The sequence below is a fragment of the Poeciliopsis prolifica genome, unplaced genomic scaffold (genome assembly GCF_027474105.1).
Source record: "Poeciliopsis prolifica strain line A6 unplaced genomic scaffold, Auburn_PproV2 SCAFFOLD018, whole genome shotgun sequence".
NCBI classification, from domain to species: domain Eukaryota; kingdom Metazoa; phylum Chordata; class Actinopteri; order Cyprinodontiformes; family Poeciliidae; genus Poeciliopsis; species Poeciliopsis prolifica.
This window is the reverse complement of record NW_026562393.1, coordinates 5,865,945-5,887,541: the sequence shown is the minus strand read 5'-3', so window position 1 is coordinate 5,887,541 and position 21,597 is coordinate 5,865,945. Positions and strand designations below refer to the sequence as shown.

The window sequence follows — 21,597 nt, the reverse complement described above, 5'->3', positions numbered from 1 at the left end:
TCACGTGTCATTAACTGATGAGCCACATTTATAGTTTTAAATAATTCATAATGTGCAATGCTCTTAAAAGTTTGACCAATTATAGAAAAGGTTATGCCATAATTCATATATTTAATTCAAGATTTATTGAACTACATGATTATGTATTTAAGAAATTCAAGTCATTTATGAAAATGTGAAACCTCTTTTCTTTCATGTATTTCTTTACATTGTATGACTTTTTTCCCCAATACTACTTACTCTTCATGTGATCACTAAAGAAGTGCACTTTTCCAACAACTTAACTCTAGGCCGGTATCCGATATCGTGTGAGAGACAAATCCTGAGTCACCCAAAAGGCAGGCAAAAATAAAAGCAGACAGTCTAAAACCGAGCAGGACAGTCTGGAGAAGATTAGAAGAACACAGCAGATGTTACTCCTTGATTAACAATAGTGTCTGCCAGGGGTGAGCCTCAAGCTCCCCACCCTTATGAGGCCCAGTTAGGCAAATTCATTATGCTCCCCTCTTCCTCTTGGAAATGTTTTCAACTTACTGTAAAAAAAAAAAAAAAAAAACATTTTGGGGCATATTCCAGTAGGTGAAGGTTTTTGGCAAAGGTGGCAAAGGTTTACTTAAGTATTCATAACAATAAACCACAATATCTTATGGTTCAAATTTGTCAGGTACTTGTTATTATTATTCTTCCATTGCAATGCTATTCAAATATCCAGAACCTTTTGACATAAATGTCACATTACAACCACAAACCTCATTGGATTTTAACAAGGTTCTGTGATAGACCAACATGAAGTGGTGCATGTTATGAAGTGAAAAAAAGTGATATTTTTCCTGCACTGCACAAATGCAGCTTTCATGGAAGAGCAGCAAGTAAAAAGCCACTGTAGAAAGACCATTTGAAGGTTTTCTGCACACCATAAAGAGGACACACTAAATATGAGGAAAAAGGTGTTCTAGTCAAAAGAAAGCCAAACTGAACTATTTGGTTTACAGTAACAATGCAAACTTTGGCATAAAACTAACACTGGAAACACCATCCCCACAGCATTGTACTGCCACCTCTTTGTTTGACAGTGGAGATGTATTTCTTCAGGAGGGATGCATCGGGGTGAAAATATTTTTACCCATTTAAAGTGTGAATATAAGAAGATCATTGACTAGCCTAATAATGATTAATAATGATTTAATAGCCTTTCAACACAGCTTGTGATTTGTGAAAATGCAATATTAAAAAAAGGATTGTATTTTCTTAACGATACAGCTAAATTGACCCTGTTCGTCAAGCAAAGATACTTATTATTGATACTTTTCCATCTTCTTAATCCTGCATTTGAACTGAGAAGAATGATCAGGATCTCTTAAAGAGACGGGCATCTCACTATTATTTTGCCTGACTCAGAAGTTGTGGTTACTTTTCATTACTTCGGATGGAGGGGTGTTTGCCCCAACAAAAGTAATTCAAAGTAAATGTTTTCCACTCATGTTCCTCACACTTCAATTCAGAAAACATAACAACTTTAAGTATTGAAAATAATACAGATAATGAACGTTAGGTATGAGATTTAAAGGTGTTTTTAATCAAAAAATTTTTTAATCACCTCCCCCCTGTATGAGTGGTATCGTCCACGCAAGTCGTCACAAGCCGTCACAAGCTCATTAGCGTGTAGTTCTGTGGGACAGTAGAGTAGTGGGGCAGTGTTGTAGTTAGTAGAGAGCAGCTGAAGTGAGCTGTTCACTTTGCTTCCCACCTTGTTGTTGTTTCTATATTTTTTGCGAAAAGGAAACTCGCCATGGCTGACAGAAAATAAACAGCTGCTCTCATTGTTGGAAACCCGAGGAACTCATCACAGTGATGCTTGTGAGTTGGAAATTGTGTTCAAATGTTAGCAACATTGCTCAGAAAACTTACTGTAACATCTACAGCTACACTACAAACAATGTTATAATTCGTTTTGAAGCTATGTTACTCCTAAATTATGAGAATTGTCATTATTATTGCTAGTGGTAGCGTCTTCGGGGGAGTTCGAATAGAGTTTCTGTTAGCTTAGCTTAAGTTTTCCTCATGAGAACTGCTCTAACTGTATCCCTTTGTTTTGTCTGTTTTAGCTCTCATAATTTCCCCTTTTAACTTTTTTTTTATTTTTTATTTTTTTTAGAAATAAAGTCAGCTTGTCTCTTACTATACTCTATCTGTTTGATACCTAAACAGTGAGAAATCTGTTGGAGACCTTCTCAAGTGTTGTGAATAATAACCAGGCACATGATTGCTTAATACTTAGTAAAAAGGTGTTTATTAAGTTTATTGCATCAGATGCTGATTATGTCATACTGATCATTTCAGTATGATCAGTAAGACATAGGAGGAAACAACCCTACAGGGGTTGTTTGGTTGCTTTTTTTTTTTTTTTAATGAGTTTTTATTGCAGCTGAATACTTGCTGACACCACCTTATTTTATGGCTGTGCTATTTTTCTTTTGACTTTTGGTTTCAGACTGTGGCACCTCAGCTGAATGTGGTTGTCTTATCATTTTGAAAGCCAGCTTGCCCCTCAGGTATGAAGTCAGGGTTGGCTGACACACATCCTACAGATTCAGCAGTTTACCATCCCGGCACCATAAACAAAAACAGAGAAAGTGAACGCTGAAGTGTCCTACATGGCCACAGTTGTGACTGTTAAGTTTTTGGAGTCAAATTGAGTCTTTCACTGCTAAAGAATTTAATATTTTCTGCATGTAAAGTTAGTGCTTTACAGTTACAAGGGCTTGGCTGCTTTTGTGAAGTTCAAAATCATGTTCTCACTGTGGTTTAGTTCAGTTCCTCTGCCAAACCCGTTTCCCTTTCATTAGAAATTGGGTTTTAATAGAGTGTGCCAGTCACTTGTGGAACGGCTCCGTTTTCTGGGCACTTTTTCTTGTGACAAGTGCCATCCAGCTGGAAGGTAGGCTTCTGTACGCTCGTGTGAAAAACTGTTGAACGTTTTAACTTGTTTTCAATCAAGACCTTGCAGATGATTTACCTTTCCTTTTTAGGTACCACTGGAAATACTTAGTCATTATCTTAAAACATATTTTAATGAACTTTTAACAACATTTAGACATGGTATTTGTTATCAAGCTGAATCAGGCTACAGATTCTTTTACAGATATTAGTTTGAAGTCAGATTTGAAGATTATTCCCATCTAAGATGAAATAATTTTTTAAGTTCTTAGTTTTTATCTATTTAATTATAAATAAAATGACCATTTAAGCTTGAAACATGTCAGTGTCGATCACCAGTCAAAGCCTATATCCAGTCCATTTGTCGGCGCATCTGTAGTTTCAGCTCCTTTTAATGAGATGCCCCAAAGTCTGCTGAAGTCGCCAGCGTTCCCGTCATGGATAGCGTAATGCAGAGCTGACCCCACCCCACCTGTTGCTGCACGTCCGCTGGTCAACTAGCTCAAAAGTAAGCTCCTAAACTAAACAACACTATGAGTAGGACTGACTTCTGGCTGGTTATGCTAGCAGGTACCCTATCTAATTAAGCAGCTAATATCTGGTTGCTTAACCCCCGAGGGAGTAGGAGCACCACAACTATGTTAAGATTAAAAGGATGATATTCTGCACATTTACTACATTAAATAATTATTTATCCCAAAGTCTAATAATCAAAATTATATCAACAAATACATGATGCAGAGAACATGATTATAGATGTAATATCAGCCTGTTGATCAATTATTTCTGCCAATTTCTATTTTGTACCATTAGCTGTTGTGTCCCCTTGTCCGCTGTGTAAATAAGAGACTTTGTTAGATTTAGCATTCAAGCGGACAACTTTCTTCTCCAACTTGGACAAGTTTGTCCAAAGCCTCGATTATAGAGCTCAACAAAGCTCTTGTTCTGGACAAATGTATACAGTGCAAGCGATTATGTATGAGATAATTAAGCGGCGAGCCAGCTTTAAGAACCTGGGCCTCCCTGGCTGCCATGCGTAGCCATGCTGAGCTTTTGTGTTTATGGTAAGTGGGCAGCTGCATGCCTGTGAGACCTTGGCTGTACCCCAGGGCCTCGACAGAGCCCGATAGCTGCCATTGAAGCCTCCCGGCCATGCTCATTTCTGACTATTCACTCACAGCTTTAAAAAATGTGGAGCAAGCCTCCCGTATGACTTGGTTTAATTTCTGTGAACGTGTTGGGCAGCTGTGTGCTTGCCAGCACCCTACAATGTGTTTCATAAAGTTCCTTTCATTCAGTCAGCCTCGACAGTACTAAGTACCACCTGCTGCTCACTGGGAGCTAAATAATGACCCCAACAAAGGAAGTTTCAGGTTTCGAAAACCTGGAGTTTTCTCTGTGATGTGCAATCTGCTGCTGCAGTGTCAGAAAAAAAAGCAGAAGTAGATGGCTAGATTTCGAATTTATTTCATATCAGAGTTTCAGTTTCTACACAAATATGACATTTTTTTTTTCTTCTGCTAATTACTTGGAGTTAATCAAAACCCCCAGTTCAGTTTCTGAGACAATTACAATATTACAAAAAACACCCAAAAAAAGGTTTTTTAATTCTTTTTATTTTGACTTACATAACCATGGAGAAAGATTGCTGACTTGGCAGCTGTCCACGAGACAGTCACTGAGACGATCCACAAGTAGGGTAATCCCAAAAAGGTAATTGCTGTACAAGTCGGCTATTCAGAGTGCAGTATGCTAACATAATAATAAAAAATTATGTGGAAGAAAAAAAAATGTGGCGCAAAAAGTTGAATAGACTCCAATGTGCTTTGTCAATGCCAATGAACCAAAAGATTAGCATAGGAATACGGGCCTACTGGAAGGTATGTACAATACAGAACATTCATTCAACATGTGACTTATTTTGTATGTATGACTGCGTCAGCATGGCATGACATGTACAATTGCTGGTAAAACCCACATTGCTTTAATAGCTTCTGTTTGTCAGCTGTCTTGAATTTCTCATCTTCCTCTTAACAGTTTTAGGGCACAAGCAAGAGGTCAAGTCTCTCCAAATTACCACTCAATGTGTGGCATCTTAAATGCTGTGCAGGTTTTTTTTCTTCCACTTAACTTTCCCTCAAAAACATCCTACCTCTGGAGGAAATCATTGTTTGTCTGCTGAAGAACTACCAAGTCAGCAGTCTGTTTTCTGTGACCATAGGACATGACATGGTCATGACATAACATTTCTGTGTTAAAACATCCATTGTCTTGGTCTTATGAAATATTACAAGTTTTAGACAAGCTCAATTCAGTGCTGGATTTTTATCAGCTGTAAGCCATAGTCTTCAGAATTAATAGTAATTTGTTTTATTTTTGTTTTGAATTAGAAAAAAACCCCAAGATTTTGGTCATTGGAATGAACTTGAATTCTCAAAATGTGGGCATAGATTTGGAACCTGCTACTCTTCTGGGGTTTAGCTGTTTGCTTTGTTTCCCAGGGAATACTGTCTGCAGAAAATGTCCTTTTTACCCAGAATTCCTTCTGCAGAGGTTGTAGAGATGAGGAACAGTACAAATCCACTAGTCAGCCTTCCGATGCTGCCCATCTCAGGTACTTGGCAGATTCTTCTTTTGTAGAGATAGCCACCGTTGTCTTTCCATTGATTTGTGTTTATTTAGGAATATCAAAACCTCTTCTCCATTAAACTTCTGTATGGATTTTTGTTTGTTTTTAAAATTTACCATCTTCTTAGAAAAAAAATATTAAAGGTTACATTTCTAAGTGGCAATCATTTGGAATAATAAATCTGAATAAGCTGAAGCCATATCAAACACTTTTGTTTTTATCGGCTGTCCAAGTGCTACAAACAGATTAGTATTAGCTCTAATTGTCAGACACAAAGCTGACAAATCCTTATGTAATGGTGGCCTAACCCACAGGATTACAGTCTAGGCAATGTATGAAAAACCTGCTCAATCAGAGCAGTCACTGCTGTTGGGGTCTTTGTTGAGATTGCTTTGAGTTGTCTTTATGAAATTTAGTTAAATCTAGAGCAAATAAACACATGCTATCTCAAGACAAAGAGATCCAATTCATATCCATTTATATTTTAAAAGGTATTAACTCACTGTTTAAATCAATGCACTTACAATGCAATTCAGTCACAAAGTGGGATTGAGATCCTAATTGAAATGTAGTACAATGCAGTTGAAGAACATTTGACAAAAAAAAGCCCCCTTGCGTTGAGTTGACCAAATAAGCTATGTGGTTTCCTCGTGTCATATCTCACTTTTGCAGCACAATTGCTTGACATCGCTGACAAACCAAAGCGGCCATGGTTGAAAAGTTTTCGGTGACCACAAAGGAAGAAGGGCAACATCTGCTCATCCAAGACAGCATCGTCATTGCCTTTCAGGACAGACGCCAGACAGCATTGCAAAAAGATGTGTTGGAAGTCAGTTTGTCAGTCTGCCTTTGATGGGAAGTGAAATGTTCTGTTGCATTGTGCTCAGCGATTAGACTTTCTCTGTTGTCATGGTGGCTAAAGATAAAACAGTTATCGGATGCCAGAAGTTTAGAGACTCCCACCAATTCCAGATAAAAGGCTATGTCGCTAAGAGCGGTGCTTTCAGGTTTTACATCAAAATTGAAGAAGGACAGATATTTTTGTTGCTGAATTTGGAAATTTTTAAGATGCAGCTCTGGGCACAGTAATGGATGAAGGTGTGCCAAGCTGGGCCTGATAGGAGATTTTCTTGGTAAGTTATGAGAAAATTTGAAATTAGGCTTTCAAAACATACCCATGTTTCCTAACATCCATCAAAATATTTATTTATTTTAATGCACATGGATAAAAATAAATGAACCAGTTATTTTTCTATTAATTATTGCACAGAACATGTGAATTAGCTGGGCTATTTGCTCAGGTAGCCAATCTACACTTGCTATTAGTGCACAGCAGCATTTGGCGGAGGGGCAGTGCTTGGTAACTCTACTCTCGAGTCATTCTAACTCTTTCTTTGGGATCCCATTAATAATTTTTGCATCTCCAATGTAAATCATATGACTGGCGTAATGGAAAACGTTTAGTTGTAAAACTTACTGATTTCAAAGAAGCCAGCTGCAAAAATAGTTGTCGTTTTGGGAAAAGTACAAAAAGGAATCACATTTGGCCAACCAGATGTTATATAAAACCAGAAATCTACATTAAAGCGTGATCTCTGGATCTCAAGTTATCATACCAGGGGACACTGATATTGGACCATGCCGGATCTTACGTTTGCTATCCAGGTTTTGTCTACCCAAGGAAAAGCAGTCTCACTCCATTCCATTTTATTATGTTTTTTATTCCTAGCATTTTGCATCTTGTGTTTTTATTCAAAATCCAAGACAAGCTTGAGTGGTTTTCCAGGGCTGCAGGGCTAGGATAGGCTTTTATAATTGTGTGTTCCACTTGTGTCATGCAGCAGAGGAATGTTTATCATTATGTTATAAACCTCACCCACTTAAAGTACTCAGTTCAGATTTATAGGGATAGGGGAAGGAAAAAGAGAGAGAAAGATGATTTAATTGTTGCAATTTTCCCTAACTTAACATATTGGTGGTGTTTACGATGGGAGCATGAAGAATGTCGGATAACCCTGGGAGTCATTGGTCAGGAGGACTTCGTGTTGGTTGCTGTGTGTCTGTCTCTGGGTCATTTAGATGCGTAAACAACTGTTTCCCCTTCCGCAGCGTTAGTCGCAGCCATCTCGCAGATCTCTGTAGTCGATGGCCACGCCATGCACGGTATCCTTCCCAAAGCTCAGCTCCTTTCTATCACCAGATAAACCCAAAAAGATTATCTTTGGGTTTATCTGGTGAGTGAGTGTTGTGAGTGTCTTCTCCTCAGAACTTCTCTTGTTCCGTCGTCTCGAGCTGATAAGTGTTAGTGATGGAAGTCATTCGCTGAATTCAAACAGCACCTTTGGCGTGCTCCTGCTTGGTCTTGTGACGCTGTTGCACTCCACAGCAGCAGACCTTTCTGCTCCCGTCTCTTCTGTTTTTGTTTGTTTGCTGGTTTCCTGTAGTGACCTTCAGGGCATCATACGACCATCTCGTGTCCTCTTGGTTCCATGACTTCTCTACCTGATGTGGCCTCGTGTGTAACCGATCGCTGTTATAGCGAGATCCTCTGCCATCTGACGGGGGGCCTGTTTTGATAACTGCAAGGTCAGCTATTCCTGGCCAGCCCCCGAGGAGTCAATTACACACTTCTCTGTGGGCTACAGTGTGGGACACTTTTAAGGAAACTTGCACAAATCTAGAAAGGTGGAGTTCCACTTAATGTGGCTTTCTTTTGGAGGCCATGTGGAAGTGAAAACACATGATGGCGAAGGAGACAAATAAAGTGTGTTCTGGGAATGCAGCCTCAGAAAAACTTGAATTCCCATTATCTTCCACATATGTAGATGTTGAACAGGATGCACGTGTTGGAACAGCAGAAACGGAATCCATGTGTGTGCGTGTGTGTGAAAGAGAGAAATGGAGCTTGGGTGTTTCAGTATTAAAAATGTATCTGTGCATGGAAGGCCACTCTTTAAGGTTAAATGTCTGTGAGGGGCTTTGGGTTTCAGGTTAGTTTGTTCTGCTATTGAAATGTTTAGTGTAGAGGCTGTGATAGAAAATCTGCCAGATTTACAGAGTTTTTATTTGAGTTATTTAAAAAAAAAAATTAAATCCACCCATGTGTCTATCCATCTTCCTGTTATTCCAGTCGGCATTGGACACTGAAGCGATTCTCAAATAATTCCTTTTGGGGATATTAGGGATTTCTTTAACATTTGATGATGCATTTCAGGGTCTCCAGGTCGGGGATGCTCAGAATTCTAATTTCGCTCTCACCTCCCTGTATCCTCTCAGGTTTGGGCCGACAAGTGAAGCACATTCCAGCCGACTAACAGCACCAAGCCCGAAGAGATGGCCCTCAGCATGAATTGCCTTTACTGGACCAGCTGTGGACAGGGATGCGTGTTGTGATGGTGATCATTTACAAGAAAACAGTGGAAAAAAAGGGTGGCGGCGATGTAACAGCAGCAACACACACAGACTTGGGCACGGTGAGAGGATGTTTTCACACACAAGCAGTTCCTTGTGTGTGAAATGTGTCATTTCGTGTTTGTGTGACATATGCTCTTCAAAGGAATTAAAACCATCTATTTCTCTTTAAACAAAGCTGTAACTTAGCTCTCAGGCAAAATATTTAACGGCTGCCTGAGTGACTCACAGGACATGACATCAGAGAAACAATGCGAATGCTTTTTACGATTATAAATGCAGGACATTTATGCTACAATTACAGATGATTGCATCATAAAAGCTGGTAGCATTAACCAGGATTTCTCTTGGAATGACAGCGGAGTATTTTTTTACACAAGGCTGACCAACTCTGACTAATTTTTTGTTCTGCATCCTTGCAACTTGAAGCTCTGCCGGCAGAGAAGAAAATTCCCCCACTTATGTGGACTGAGATTGCCCTCTGTCTCATGAAATGAAGTCATCGTAACCTCGTGGCCGAACTTTTGTTCACCATTTTCTTCAGTTTTATTGAAATTATTAACTAATACCTCTACAGTCCCACATTTCTTTTATTTTTGTGGTGTTTTAATGAGCTGACAGAGAATCTTGTTCTGATTTTTAACACTCCCAGGTGCCAACCATGAGCCAAGGAGCGGCACTTTTTTCTTGTGGACTCATGGGTAAGTTTTCCTTATCTCACTTTATTGATATGCAGATGTGCTCGAAACTTTACACGTATGTGTGTTGTGAGTTACTAGCTTCTGAGGATTTATCTGTTTTTTTTTTTTTTTGCACAGTGGAATAATTATGCAACAAACACAATTAAATTCTAGAAAAAACATTTTAATTAGTTATGCAGAAAAAATAGATATACATGCTCAAATATATCCTTAAACCTCCACTAATATTTGTTTAGCATCCCATCCAGGATTTTTTTTTTTCTAAAGTCATCAATACGTTTCTGATGTATTCCTGACTGGATATGTGACTATAAATTGTGGACTTCCTTTAAATTAATGTTTTTTGGTACAGTTCTAACTTTTAAGTTAATTTTCTACATATTTTTATCTGGTTACGGTTGCAGAAGCTAAACATTAGCCAGTTTTATCCATCCTCAAACCAATTTGCTTGTTTGCCTTCACTGTGCTGTTTTACTGCAAGGTCAAACATCTAGCTGCTGATTTAAATTGAGGTTAAAGCATTCATTCTAAACTATTTCAACCCCTCCACCATCCTTAATAAACATAATTAAAATACCAGAATGTGCAGATCAAGTCTCAGAAAGTAGCTGATTCATTATGCTTTATTCATTTTCCTAATCTGAACTGTGCTCACAATGTTATTTGATGCACTAAGTGGTTTAAATGCTGCTCAAAGACCCAGAAGTGTCTCATGGGTTAAGACATGGACGCTGACTCTGTTGCAGTTGGTTTATGGATTCAAGTGAAACATGCTTGACAGGTGGTTTTCAAGTACAAGAATGTATTCAAGTGAGTTCATGTTAGTGAGTTTATCTTTCCAGAAATCTTCTCACACCTATATACAATAAACTTGATTTTCCCCACTTTTTTCATGAGATGAAAATGTTTGATATTCTTGGGCTAACTATGGATCAAGGTGAAGATGATACTTCCAACAGGCTTTGTTTTTGCTTTTTGTTTTGATTGTCAGTGACGTTTATCTCAAGAGAGGAACTAATTTCCTGCATGCTACGAATGGATAGCTGCTGCCGTGTTAAGCTGCTGACTCACCACCTCATGTTGGTCACCTTTATTAAAAAGAAAAGACAAAAATCATTTGGGAGGTGACTTAGTTTCCTGTGCTCCTTGCAACAACTCTGTCATCAGAATGTTTGTGATGTATATATTTATTCCAACTCCAGCGCATTGAGCCAGCTGGACGTTGAGCTTCCTTCCTTTTTCCAGTCAGCACGGCGACTAGAGCGCTGCCTGAGGGACAAAGCAGGGTGTGTTTGTGGTGAATATATAACACAAAGCAGTGACTAGTATGAATACGCAAACTATCCTGAAGTAGAAGTTTGACGTCACTTATGTCTACACAACCTTGGGACATATAGTAACAAAGAGCAGCAGTTTGGACTTATCAGGATAATAATAATGTACTTTCTTTCCAATCCTAGTGGAATATTGTCTCTAATGGAGTAAGAAATTCAGCCCTCAAACCACAACGCTTCAATCACTATTGAACAAAACAATCAATACAGACCGAGCGTAGGCTTTTCATCAATAATAATACATCAGTCACAGCTTGGGGGCTGAATTTTACTGCATAGTGTCAATTTTCCACTACTAATTCAAGCCAGTTCACAAAGCCTCTACAACCAACCATGTGAGATTCATCTGTGTGCAACTGCAAACAAAAGCAAACAATAAAACCAACTTAGATTCATAGTATTTTAAACCTCAGCAATAATGTCAAACTCATTTTCATTTTGGACAAAATCAAGAACTTATTTACAAAAGTACATTGGTGTTGGTGTATTTGATGAGTACTTTTTAAAGTTAAATAATATTAAAGATATTATTAAAGATGTTTAATATTAAACATCTTTAATAACCTGATGTAAGTTTTTTTAATGTGGCGGACTGGAGGGCCACATTAAAAGCTATAGCTGGCCTGATTTTGGTCTTGAGTTTGACACATGCTTTACAATCTATTTGGAAAATATGAGTGTTTTGTCTGTTTTATCCCGATACCAGTAAGTGGCCCATTCTTATTGGAGAAATATTAACGAGCTTGCTCTGAACATCTGCTGTCTTGTGTTGAGCATTTTGAAAAGGCCGCTGCTGCTGTTTGTTACAGAGACAAGCCGATGGTGTGAGGTGGCGACCAGCTGTGCCTTGCAGCAGCGGCCGGTCGGAACCAGCTTGGAGAGCCTGTGGGACGTCCTGCCCGAAGTGCACAGAACTTCTGCCCACTGGGGTTGGGATGTGGGCTCCACATCCAACACCATTTCCAGCCTATTGCAGGACCTGAGTCTGACCGAGGCCTCACACTCCACCGCGCCCCCCAGCAAGCGGCAATGCCGGTCCCTGTCCTGCTCTGACGAGTTGAGCAGCTGCCGCTCCACCTGGCGCCCTCAAAGCTCCCGAGTGTGGACTTCGGTGGAGAAGAGGAGGTGCCACAGCGGGGGCAGCGTTCAGCGCAGCGGCCTCGGGAACTCGCAGCTCTGCTTCCCAGCCATGCAGCGCAGCTCCAGCTTCAGCCTTCCCGCCCGATCCAACGGCCAAGAGCAGCCCTGCTTCCCCCAGCTGTCGTCCAGGCCTTCCGCCTTCTCTGGCCCAAATCCCAACACCTCCGATCCGTCTACCCAGCCCCTTTACCTCTCCCATGAACAAATCTGCCTTCCTGAGGCAGAGGAACCCTCACCTGCGAGCTCGCCAGACTCCACTCCAGAACTTGAGCGCCGCGGTGGAGAAGGTGGCCTTGCCCGGAGTCGCTCCCAGCCGTGTGTCTTAAATGACAAAAAGATTGGTGTGAAACGCAGGCGGCCAGCAGACTCTCAGAAGCAGAGGCCTTCCCTGGATCTGGCAAAGATGACTCAGGTAAGTGTTAGGAGAGCAGATCATAAAGTAGAAAAATATGTTGAGAAAAACGTTTAAATGGAAAGGAGTAAACAGTGAACTCAGGTAAAAAAACAACAGATTCTGAAAACAAATGAAGTGGATTTCTGAACATGTAGGTTTTATTTGTTGGATTTCTGCACAAAGGGGGCTGAATAGTGCAAATCATATTTTTTATTTAAAAAAAAAAAATTGTACTTCTTAGTCTTTATAGCATCTACCAGATGTAAATTCTACAGACATCTATTGGATAAATTCTACAATTTATGATCCAAACATGACCTGTTAGATTTAGCCTATGTCCTCCAGCCTCAGTAACGTTTGCGTGTTACACTTGCAAATGTCATTTTTTCCTTTTTTTTTTTTGTTGCTTGTCATGGCGTGAAAACAAACACTTTTGGTAAAGGTTGCGGCGGTCTCCCTCGACACACCTCGCAAGTGTCTGTCTGCCTGCATTGTCGTTGAAAGCAGTCATTCATTCATGCAGGCCTGTTGAGAGTCACATTCCATTATGTGGGTGTGTATTTACATTCACATTCAAGGAGGAGAATACTGTTGTATTTATTGCCCGGGAGAAGACAGCTGGGTCAAAGAAGGCTTCTAGAAAACAGGTTCACAATCCAGCACACCTCTCTTTTAGTTTGCACATCCATGGAGGCGTTGCGTCCTCTAGTCGTCACCTGGAGTAAAGTTTCATGTATTTTCATAAACACAAAGCCGGCCTTGGCCTTTCGGAGACAGTCATTTGGAGTTCAGCAGTGTCACTGTTGTGACACAGCACGCAGACGCCATAGGAGCTTCAAACAGAGGCGAGGTCAATGTAGAGAAAAACAACCCGAGGCGCGACAACCAAAAGTCTTTTCACACTGTTTTCAGCTGTTGATCTTCTCTATTGTTTGCGTGTTGTTCTCTGATTCTCAGTCAACACAGTAGGAAAAAAAAAAAGTGAAAGCTGATACTATTTTGAAAAAGTTCTGCAGAAATCTAAAGAGTTTCTCTTTTCAAATTAAGAAACTCTAAGGCATGTTCAGTGGTGATAAGACTCTGAGGTTACTCCCCACCCAGCTGTAGGACTTTCTGCCTCCCTTATCAGGACTCAAAGTCACCTCACTATTCAAAGTCGGCCTGCAGTGTTGCTGAATGTGTGTCTCTGGAGCGTACTGTCATCCAGACACGTCGGCGGTGTAACTTTCCTGAGGAGAAACCAATCGCCTGCTGTGGAGCTCAGCCTCGCTTTACAAATGTCAGGAAGTGGAGCGGTGGTGGCTGAAGGTTATAGATTATCAAAAAGATAAGACGGATTTCTGTTAATTCAGCTTATCTACAGCGCCCTATAAAAGTATCCATGCCCCTTGAAGTTTTTTACATTTTGTCAAGTTACAACCGCATTTTAATACATTTTACAATGTATTTCATGGAGACTTTTATGGGATACAAAAGTACAAGGTAGTGCATAAAAGTGAAGTGGAAGAAAATGATGATTGTTTTTGTTGTTGTTGTTGTTGGCCACCGTATTAATAAGTAGAGTCCCGCTGTGTAATTTGATTTCGATGTTAATCCAGGTATTCTGTGAAAAGCCTCAGAGAACATTAGTTAAAAAGCAACATAATGAAGACCAAGGAACACAGCAGGGCAGGGATGAAACATGTGGAGGAGGTCAAAGTTATCCCTCAACAAAGCAGTGGCAGTAAAGCTGGTAGAACAAACAGCGAAATAAGAGCAGAAGATTGCATACACCATATAAAAAACATCCCCTCGATCTTGTCAAACAAGTTAGCAGTATTTAAGATGTGGCCTTAACATAAATCTACAGGCGTTTACTTCAGTTATCTCAAATATATCAATTAACCAATCAGAAGCTTCCAAACCCATCACATCATGTGGGCTTTCTTACTGTTTTAAAGGAAAGTAATCGCTCCGTATGAAAACTAAGATTAAGATGTTAATGAATAAATCTCTTAAATTCTTCCTCTTGTTATCGTGGCATTGAGCAAATCGAAATAATTTTGATAATTCGTGCTGACCTAAAAGATGAGACGTTTGGTCTGGCTTAACTTCACACTGAAAAACAAAAGGTGCATGTGACTGAATACAAATGCTTACCACTTGTCAGAGGAAATTGGAAACCATGTATAATTTTTCTTCAACTTCAACTGTGCATATTACTTTGTTTTGATCTGTCACAAAAAACATTGATCTTGTCTTTCTGGATGTTGTAGAGTTGAGGTCAGCATCTGCTGCTTTGATGCCTGTTTCAACAACAGGGGTCGTTTTGCTCAGACCCATGTTGTTGTTGGGTCCATTCCATTGGTTCTGTCCCATGTTTGGATCTGGAGGTCTGACTTTGGAGTCTGAAATGCTAATCCAACAATGTGATAATTGGCCTGGCAGGCCAATTTCTTGGCTCTGCTTTCCCAGAGCCAAGAAAAACATCAGTATTCCTCTTTGATCTACAGCGATCATCACTGTCTGGAAGATCGTGGATGATAGCTTCAGCTTCAGCTGCCCTGGTCCTCGTACTTCACATTTTCTGCTGTTAAGCGAAGATAAATCACTTTTAAGACATCGGAACTAAATTCACTTTGGTTCTTTTTGTTAGATAATGACCTGAGAACTCTAACTTGGAGTTTGGAAATGAAAAGCAAACCTTTTTGTTTGGTCTGAGTAGATTAAACTTGTTGAAAGTAAACAGCTCGGCGCTCACCAGCATTTCCTTTCAGCACAGAGTTATCTGATCATAACATTTCGAGTTTTATGCTTCAATCCTGAATGGGGCTTACACTTAATGCTACATCTGTGCCTCATCTGAGATGTGCAGATTTATGGATGTTGCAGCTAACGCCACTTCCACCGCTTGCAGCTGTTCACCTTGCACTTGTTTGTGAGGGGAATGTTTTTTTTAAAAGACGGGTGGTACATTTTAATTGTCTGCAGAAACATGTAGTGGCCAACTACTGATGGTGTTTTGTCAATCAGGTACTTTTTATTAATCTTGAAATAGCAGGTTTTTCCACCCCAGTCAACTAAAGCTATTGATCACCTTCATCCACGCGCTTCTTGAACTTAATTAACAGTCCCACTCTTTCCAAAGGTTACATAAATGTGCATATGACAGGGGTGGTGGGGGGATTCACAGAGGCCCCATTCTCTCTCGTCCCCCCAGCCTGACACCAGCGAGGTCTGAGGCAGCTGTCCTGCCTTCTCCATATTAGCCGTACAGATTGGATAAGTCTCTGTCGTAAAGGCTTCTCATTCCGGCATGCACAGCTGTCGCAGGGCATGCCCGCAGCACCACTGGCACATGTGTATTCGCCTGAAGAAGCTTCTAGGTTTCCCAGATCTAAGTGTGAATTGTGCAGGGCCATGGAGAGGCCAGAGGAGTCAAAAGGCTGACATGAGTGATGCACGGCCACTTGCTGCGTGGGTACTCGAAACAGATCACAGCTTTGTACCCTCAACCCGTGTAAAATGCGAGCTGAATTAATGCCCCAAGATTTTTAAATCTTTTTTTATTATGCATTTTTAAATGTAGCTCTGTTGTGGTTCTATACTTTCGTCACATAATCTCAAAAGTAATAACAAGAAGCAATGGTGCAAATTAATTTCATCTTTTAAATACTAATCTGACCAAACGTCACTAAATGCAACATTTACTTTCATGTGAAAAGAATACTTTGGTTCCTTGTTCCCTGATGGGCTTTACCCTAAGAATTCATAATGGATGCTGTCCATACATCATGAATTTCTATTGCATTGTTTTCAATTTAAAAGTGTGCAACTTTTTCTACCACATTTCTCGTTCCACTCGACTCTCCTTTAATATTGTTGGATGCTGCTCTTCGTGAACACCCAGTTTCTTTAGGGAGGAATTACTGACTGACTGCTGGAAAACTGTCAACTAACCCACCCCCAGTGACTGCCGAGGCCATGACATCAAATATGTCTAAAAATGATTTTCATCTTAACAATTTGAGTTTCACTTCTTGATCTGAATTTCTAAAATAAATTAACATTTCAATGATATCGTAGGTCATTCAGATGCGACTGTAAAGTATAAATATCTTTTAAAAAGGGGTATATAAACTGCCTTTAATATTCAGCACTGCTGATTCACCTTTATGTAATCTTGATGCCTGTAATATAATCTAATCTTTATTAGTCATTTCCTTTTGATAGCAACATTTTATAGAAGAAATGAGTAATTTACTGTTTCAGAAATTGATATTTACAAGGTTGTTTTGATTTCTTTTTTTTCCCCCCACCTCGTTTTTCTACAGAAACTTAAGAATTTCCACAGCCTCAGCTGCCCTGGGATCACAAGCGACGACCCGTTGAAGTCCGGCCCGGCGGCCCTCTCTCTCAGGCCCAACGTCGACGACCTGTCCGACAACGAGGTCGGCTCGGAGATCAACGGGAACGAGTCGTCCAACGCCGACTGGAACCCCAGGGACCGCGGCGACAACACGACGGCGGGAACGACCGGAGGGAAGGACGGCGAGACCCTGTGGGTGGGGCTGTGCAGCATGACGAGGGATATGTACCAGTTGGGAGGAGAACTCGACATCGAGCAGATTGAGAGGAACTGAGCTGAGCTGCTTTTTATTTTTTTTTCTCCTCCGGCGGGGAAGCTAATCACGGGACTGGAAGTTTATCACCAGGTGGTACAATAAACAGTGCTGATAGTCTTAAGGACAAAGCAAAAGGGGAGCTCATGCAGAGAGCATTCCAGGGCTTCTTTTTTCTTCTTCTTCGTAAAGAGAGACTGAGCAGGAGTTTTGTGCTTTAAATGTCCATGTTTGGGGACTTTGTGTTGTTAAAGGCGACCCCCACCCCCCACTGTGGGGTGTCTCAGAATAAAACGGAAATCAGGGAAGAAGGCTCTGAGTGGAAATAAGAAAAAAACAAAACAAAATGGATACTCTGACATCACTCTAACCCTGAATAGCCTACTTGTGCTTTGTTTGGAGAGAATTCACAGCAGGTTTGTATAAATTCTCTGCACTAGAAAGAGTGTCTTTATTTTTCCTCTGACGTTCCTTACTAGCACATAGGTACATGATGGAGACGAATGAACACCACTTATCGAGCTACTGTTGAAGCTCTGTTCACTCTTTACTGAGCAGCAAGCAGCACAAAACATTAAGTATCCAGATGCTTTACTGAGATCTGAGCTCCTGAAAGTCTGGAAGACGCTTTGAGATGCTAACTGTGTTAATGTTCTTTCTTTCTTATGATTTGTAACTACAAAGTTATGTAAAACATGGACATAATTTCTACATAAAAAATAAAATAAACACAGGTTTAAAAGTGTAAATTGTAGTCACTTTATTTGACTGGATGTTTGCAGTCTCTGTTGTACGCTGTTCAGGTTCGTGTCCCGTTTTTGCTCAGGCGCTATGCCAAAAATATTTGTCGCTTGTTTATCGTGAGAAAAAGTTTTTTACTTTTTCTCATGATACAACCATTTTATTTGGGTTTGGTTTGACAAACACCGCAAAGAAATGCAAAGTTGTGGATATTTTACATAAAAAAAATCTAAAAATATTGATACGTGTTCAGAGCATAAGTCCTTGCAGGGCTTGCACATGCGACGACTGAAGTTTTTACTAATTTCTGCAACATAGCTCAAAGTTAGCTGGATTAAATGGATAATGTTTGATCATCACTCTTCACCTGATTTGATACTGACTTCATGAATTTAAGTCAGGACTTTGACTGGCACATTTGAACTCGTGAATTCATTTCATTTTAGCTCTGGCTGTAGATTTAGGGCTGGTGTCCTACTTTAAAGTTCAAGTCCAACTGGTTTCCAGCTTCCCTGTTCCTACTGAAGAAGTGCATCTCCACAGCATCATGCTGCCATCACCATCATTTTTACAATGGGGATTGTGTGTTCAAGGCTCTGTGCAATGTCGTGTTTCTTTCACATATTTGTGTTTTGCAGGTAAGCTTTAAAAATCTTGCCTTGATCTCATTGACATGAGTAACAGTTGAGATATTTTCCCACCTGAGCTATTAATCGCTGCAGCTCCTCCTGAATTAAGCTGGGTCTTTTGGCTTCTTCTTGATGAAAGGCAGCTGTCAGAATAAAGAATCAAATCTTTGATGGGAACATGTAGTCCAACACAACACCTAGAGATTAAAAATGCTTATATATTAACAAATAAAACAAATATGAACAATTGCATAAAATGGGGATCGAAGACAAACAGATGCCACACTTCCTGGCTTTTATTTGTAAATTGTTTCCATTAACTTTACAATCATGGAGTACGTTGTGTTGACATGTCATAAACTTTGCGGCTGTAGTGTGACAATGTGGAAAAAGTTAAAGGGTTATAAATATTTCTGCGCTGCATTGTACGCCACGTTTCCTTAGCTGGCCTACTTTTTTTACGAGATGGCATGAGGTTTGACATTTTATGTGTTGGAACAGTTTTACAATGAAAGAGGTTACATGTAAAATAGATTCAACAGTTTACTCATGGGCTTTGGTTTCACGCTGCTTTTTAAGCAGGCAAATAATTGTTATAGATGTGGACGCACTGCAAGTTTATAGATCAGATTATTCTGCATGGATTTTCTTTTATTGCTTTTCTCCAATGAGTTGTGCACATTTGCGTTTTAAAACACGTCTTTTAGTAGGGCACAACTATTAGGCAGCAAATGCCATCGTTGGTTTTCTCGTCAATGCAATTAAGTTGCATGAAAACAATTGCAGCAGTAAGCGTGGTGCGGCTGATGGGCCTGTGTTTGTGTGCTGAAGCGGGGAGGACGCTGAGCAGGGGAGGGAAGTACGCTCTGTTTTTTTTTTTTTTTTTGTCCAAAATAATTTTAGTTTTCTTTTTGTTTTTTTTTTGATGGCGGGTGGAGAGGTGAAGCTGAGCGACGGTTCACCCCAAAGACCTCGCTCCCTCCCCGCTCTGGGAAACAAAAGGGGCTTTTTCTCTAAGGAGCGCGGTGACGTGGGAGGCGGCAGTGAATGTGGGCCATGTGTCAGGGCTGCTGCTGCTCCGTTTGTCTGCTTCCCCTCCCCGGCTCTGGTGCCTGTGTAGATCTCAAGAGTTCATATTGTTCACTTTTCTCCTTCTTCTTCTTCTTCTTTTTTTGTCTCTGTTGTGATCGCACACCCTTTTGTGGCGTGCTGATGCTGCTCGACATTCTTTGAAAGTGTGAGGTACCTTTTGAAGGAATGAAGTCACATCATTGAAGGCCTGGCCGAGTAATTCGAAGATTGCTTGACATGCTATTCTCCTGGCTCAAATGCCACACAAAACCCCATCTGAGGGGAATTTAAGTGGCCTCCAAGGCCACTGTGTGCTCCTGTAATGGATGATTATGTTGTCCGACGAGAATCTCTATGCTTGCACAGTAAGGTCACATTCACTCTTGTCAGCCGCCTGTGCTACGTGCAAGCCACTTACCGGCCCTGGAAATGGGTAAACATGGCCCTTGTTAAACGTGCTGAGCGCAGACTGACACACCGAGGGCTTTAATCAGCAAAGTGGCAGGAGTGAAAGGAGGCTGTGTTCTGGGAGAAGATAGGCATACAACAGGAGGGGTGGGCTATGCCAAGGTCCAGCGCTGCACGCTCTCACAACCCCCCACAAGCACTAACTCAGCAGAGTTTTGGTCACTTTTGAACTGTCATAAGGGGTTATACACAGTCCTTTCTGCTCCAATAACTGCGTTTGCGATTTTTTTTTTTCGTTACACCTTACTATTTTTTTTTTTTTTGTTACACCTAACTACTCAAAATCATCAAACAATTTAATGTCAGATAAAGATAAGCAGGGTAGACGCAACACAATCCAGTTTTCAAATGATGGAAAAGGTATATAAATTAACCCGGCCCTGTGTGGAAAACAAAGCAGAGCAGAGCACTACCAATATGCCTTAACTCAGGCATATTGGGAAGTTGTTTTTTGTTTTGTTTTTTTGTGAGAATGAACAGCTTGATTTTACCACAGATTCTCAATCAGATTTAAGTTCAGACTTTGACTGCCCATTACAAAACTGTAAGCCATTCTCATGCGAGTCTCTTTGTTTGTTTTGAATAATTTTTCTGCTGGATGATCAAAGAGATCTTGAATATCATGAACCGAATCTTTCCAGGTTTTCTGGTACAGTCATCCATATCCAGACAAAGCAAAGCGTCACCATCACACTGACATAACCATGCCTGACTGTCAGTTCGTAGTAAAAGGAACAGAGTTCGTTTTAATTCCGGTTTACAAGGGCAACCTTTCAAGAATGCTTTTCTTTCCTGATCATCTGGAAATTTTACTTTTAAAATGTCAAATGAATGCTTGAACCTGTCAGTAATCAGACCTGGGTATGGCTAATTGAACTGAACAAAAAAAAAACATGTTTAATGTGTAGGAGCAGTTAATTTGGATGAACAAGGATAGTTATTTTGCAAGTTGTTCTTTGGGTTATCTGTGTCTGATATCAAATTTTGTTTGATGATGTCAAACATTTACAGTAAATGTAAAAAAAAGTGCAATGAGACCTACAACAAACACTTCAGAAGATAGGCTGTAGCTGCATTATGCTCCTTTAATTACTACTTTTAAGTTCAGGGATTAATTTAACATTATAAATCTAAATTGTTTCCTGGAACTTCATTTAAGTCTACATCTCATCAGACCTTTGACCCTTTTCATGCATCTGGGGAGTTGAAGTTGTGCCAGAAACTTTTTTTCTTCCTACGTTCTCCTGTTGGATGTGGCACCGACCTTTATACATTTTGTTTATTGGGTTGATTCAAGGCTAAGCTGTCGCAAAAAGGACAATTTAAAGCTATAAAAGCTCTCCTGATGTTGAGAAAGATCTCATTTCCAGGATGCTTGCAGGAACCATTATAGGAGCACTCAACAGGCCTCCTTTCACTCTGACAACAAAGCAACTGGAAATCCTCCGAAAAGAAGGAGCCCAGAGAGAGACCTGGCTACAAAGCCGAGGTCAGCTGTAAGCTTTCAGATGTTTTGAATACCAAGACAATCGGTTTACATT

General features: G+C 40.3%; 1 protein-coding gene across 3 annotated transcripts; it reads left to right on the top strand.

Annotated features, from left to right (window-relative positions):
• Positions 1-1,683: 1,683 nt before the first annotated feature.
• On the top strand, positions 1,684-17,896 carry fam53b (family with sequence similarity 53 member B). Of its 3 annotated transcripts, XM_055042585.1 has the most exons (6): positions 1,684-1,857; positions 3,317-3,445; positions 8,843-9,039; positions 9,630-9,678; positions 11,822-12,564; positions 16,860-17,896. In XM_055042585.1, exons 3-6 carry the CDS (start codon positions 8,947-8,949, stop codon positions 17,166-17,168), a joined length of 1,194 nt encoding a protein of 397 aa, XP_054898560.1. In that variant the 5' UTR covers positions 1,684-1,857; positions 3,317-3,445; positions 8,843-8,946; the 3' UTR covers positions 17,169-17,896. The 3 variants fall into 3 exon arrangements, with proteins under 3 accessions (XP_054898560.1, XP_054898559.1, XP_054898561.1); XM_055042584.1 differs by lacking the exon at positions 3,317-3,445; XM_055042586.1 differs by lacking the exons at positions 1,684-1,857; positions 3,317-3,445 and adding an exon at positions 7,311-8,152.
• The last annotated feature ends 3,701 nt before the right edge of the window (positions 17,897-21,597 follow it).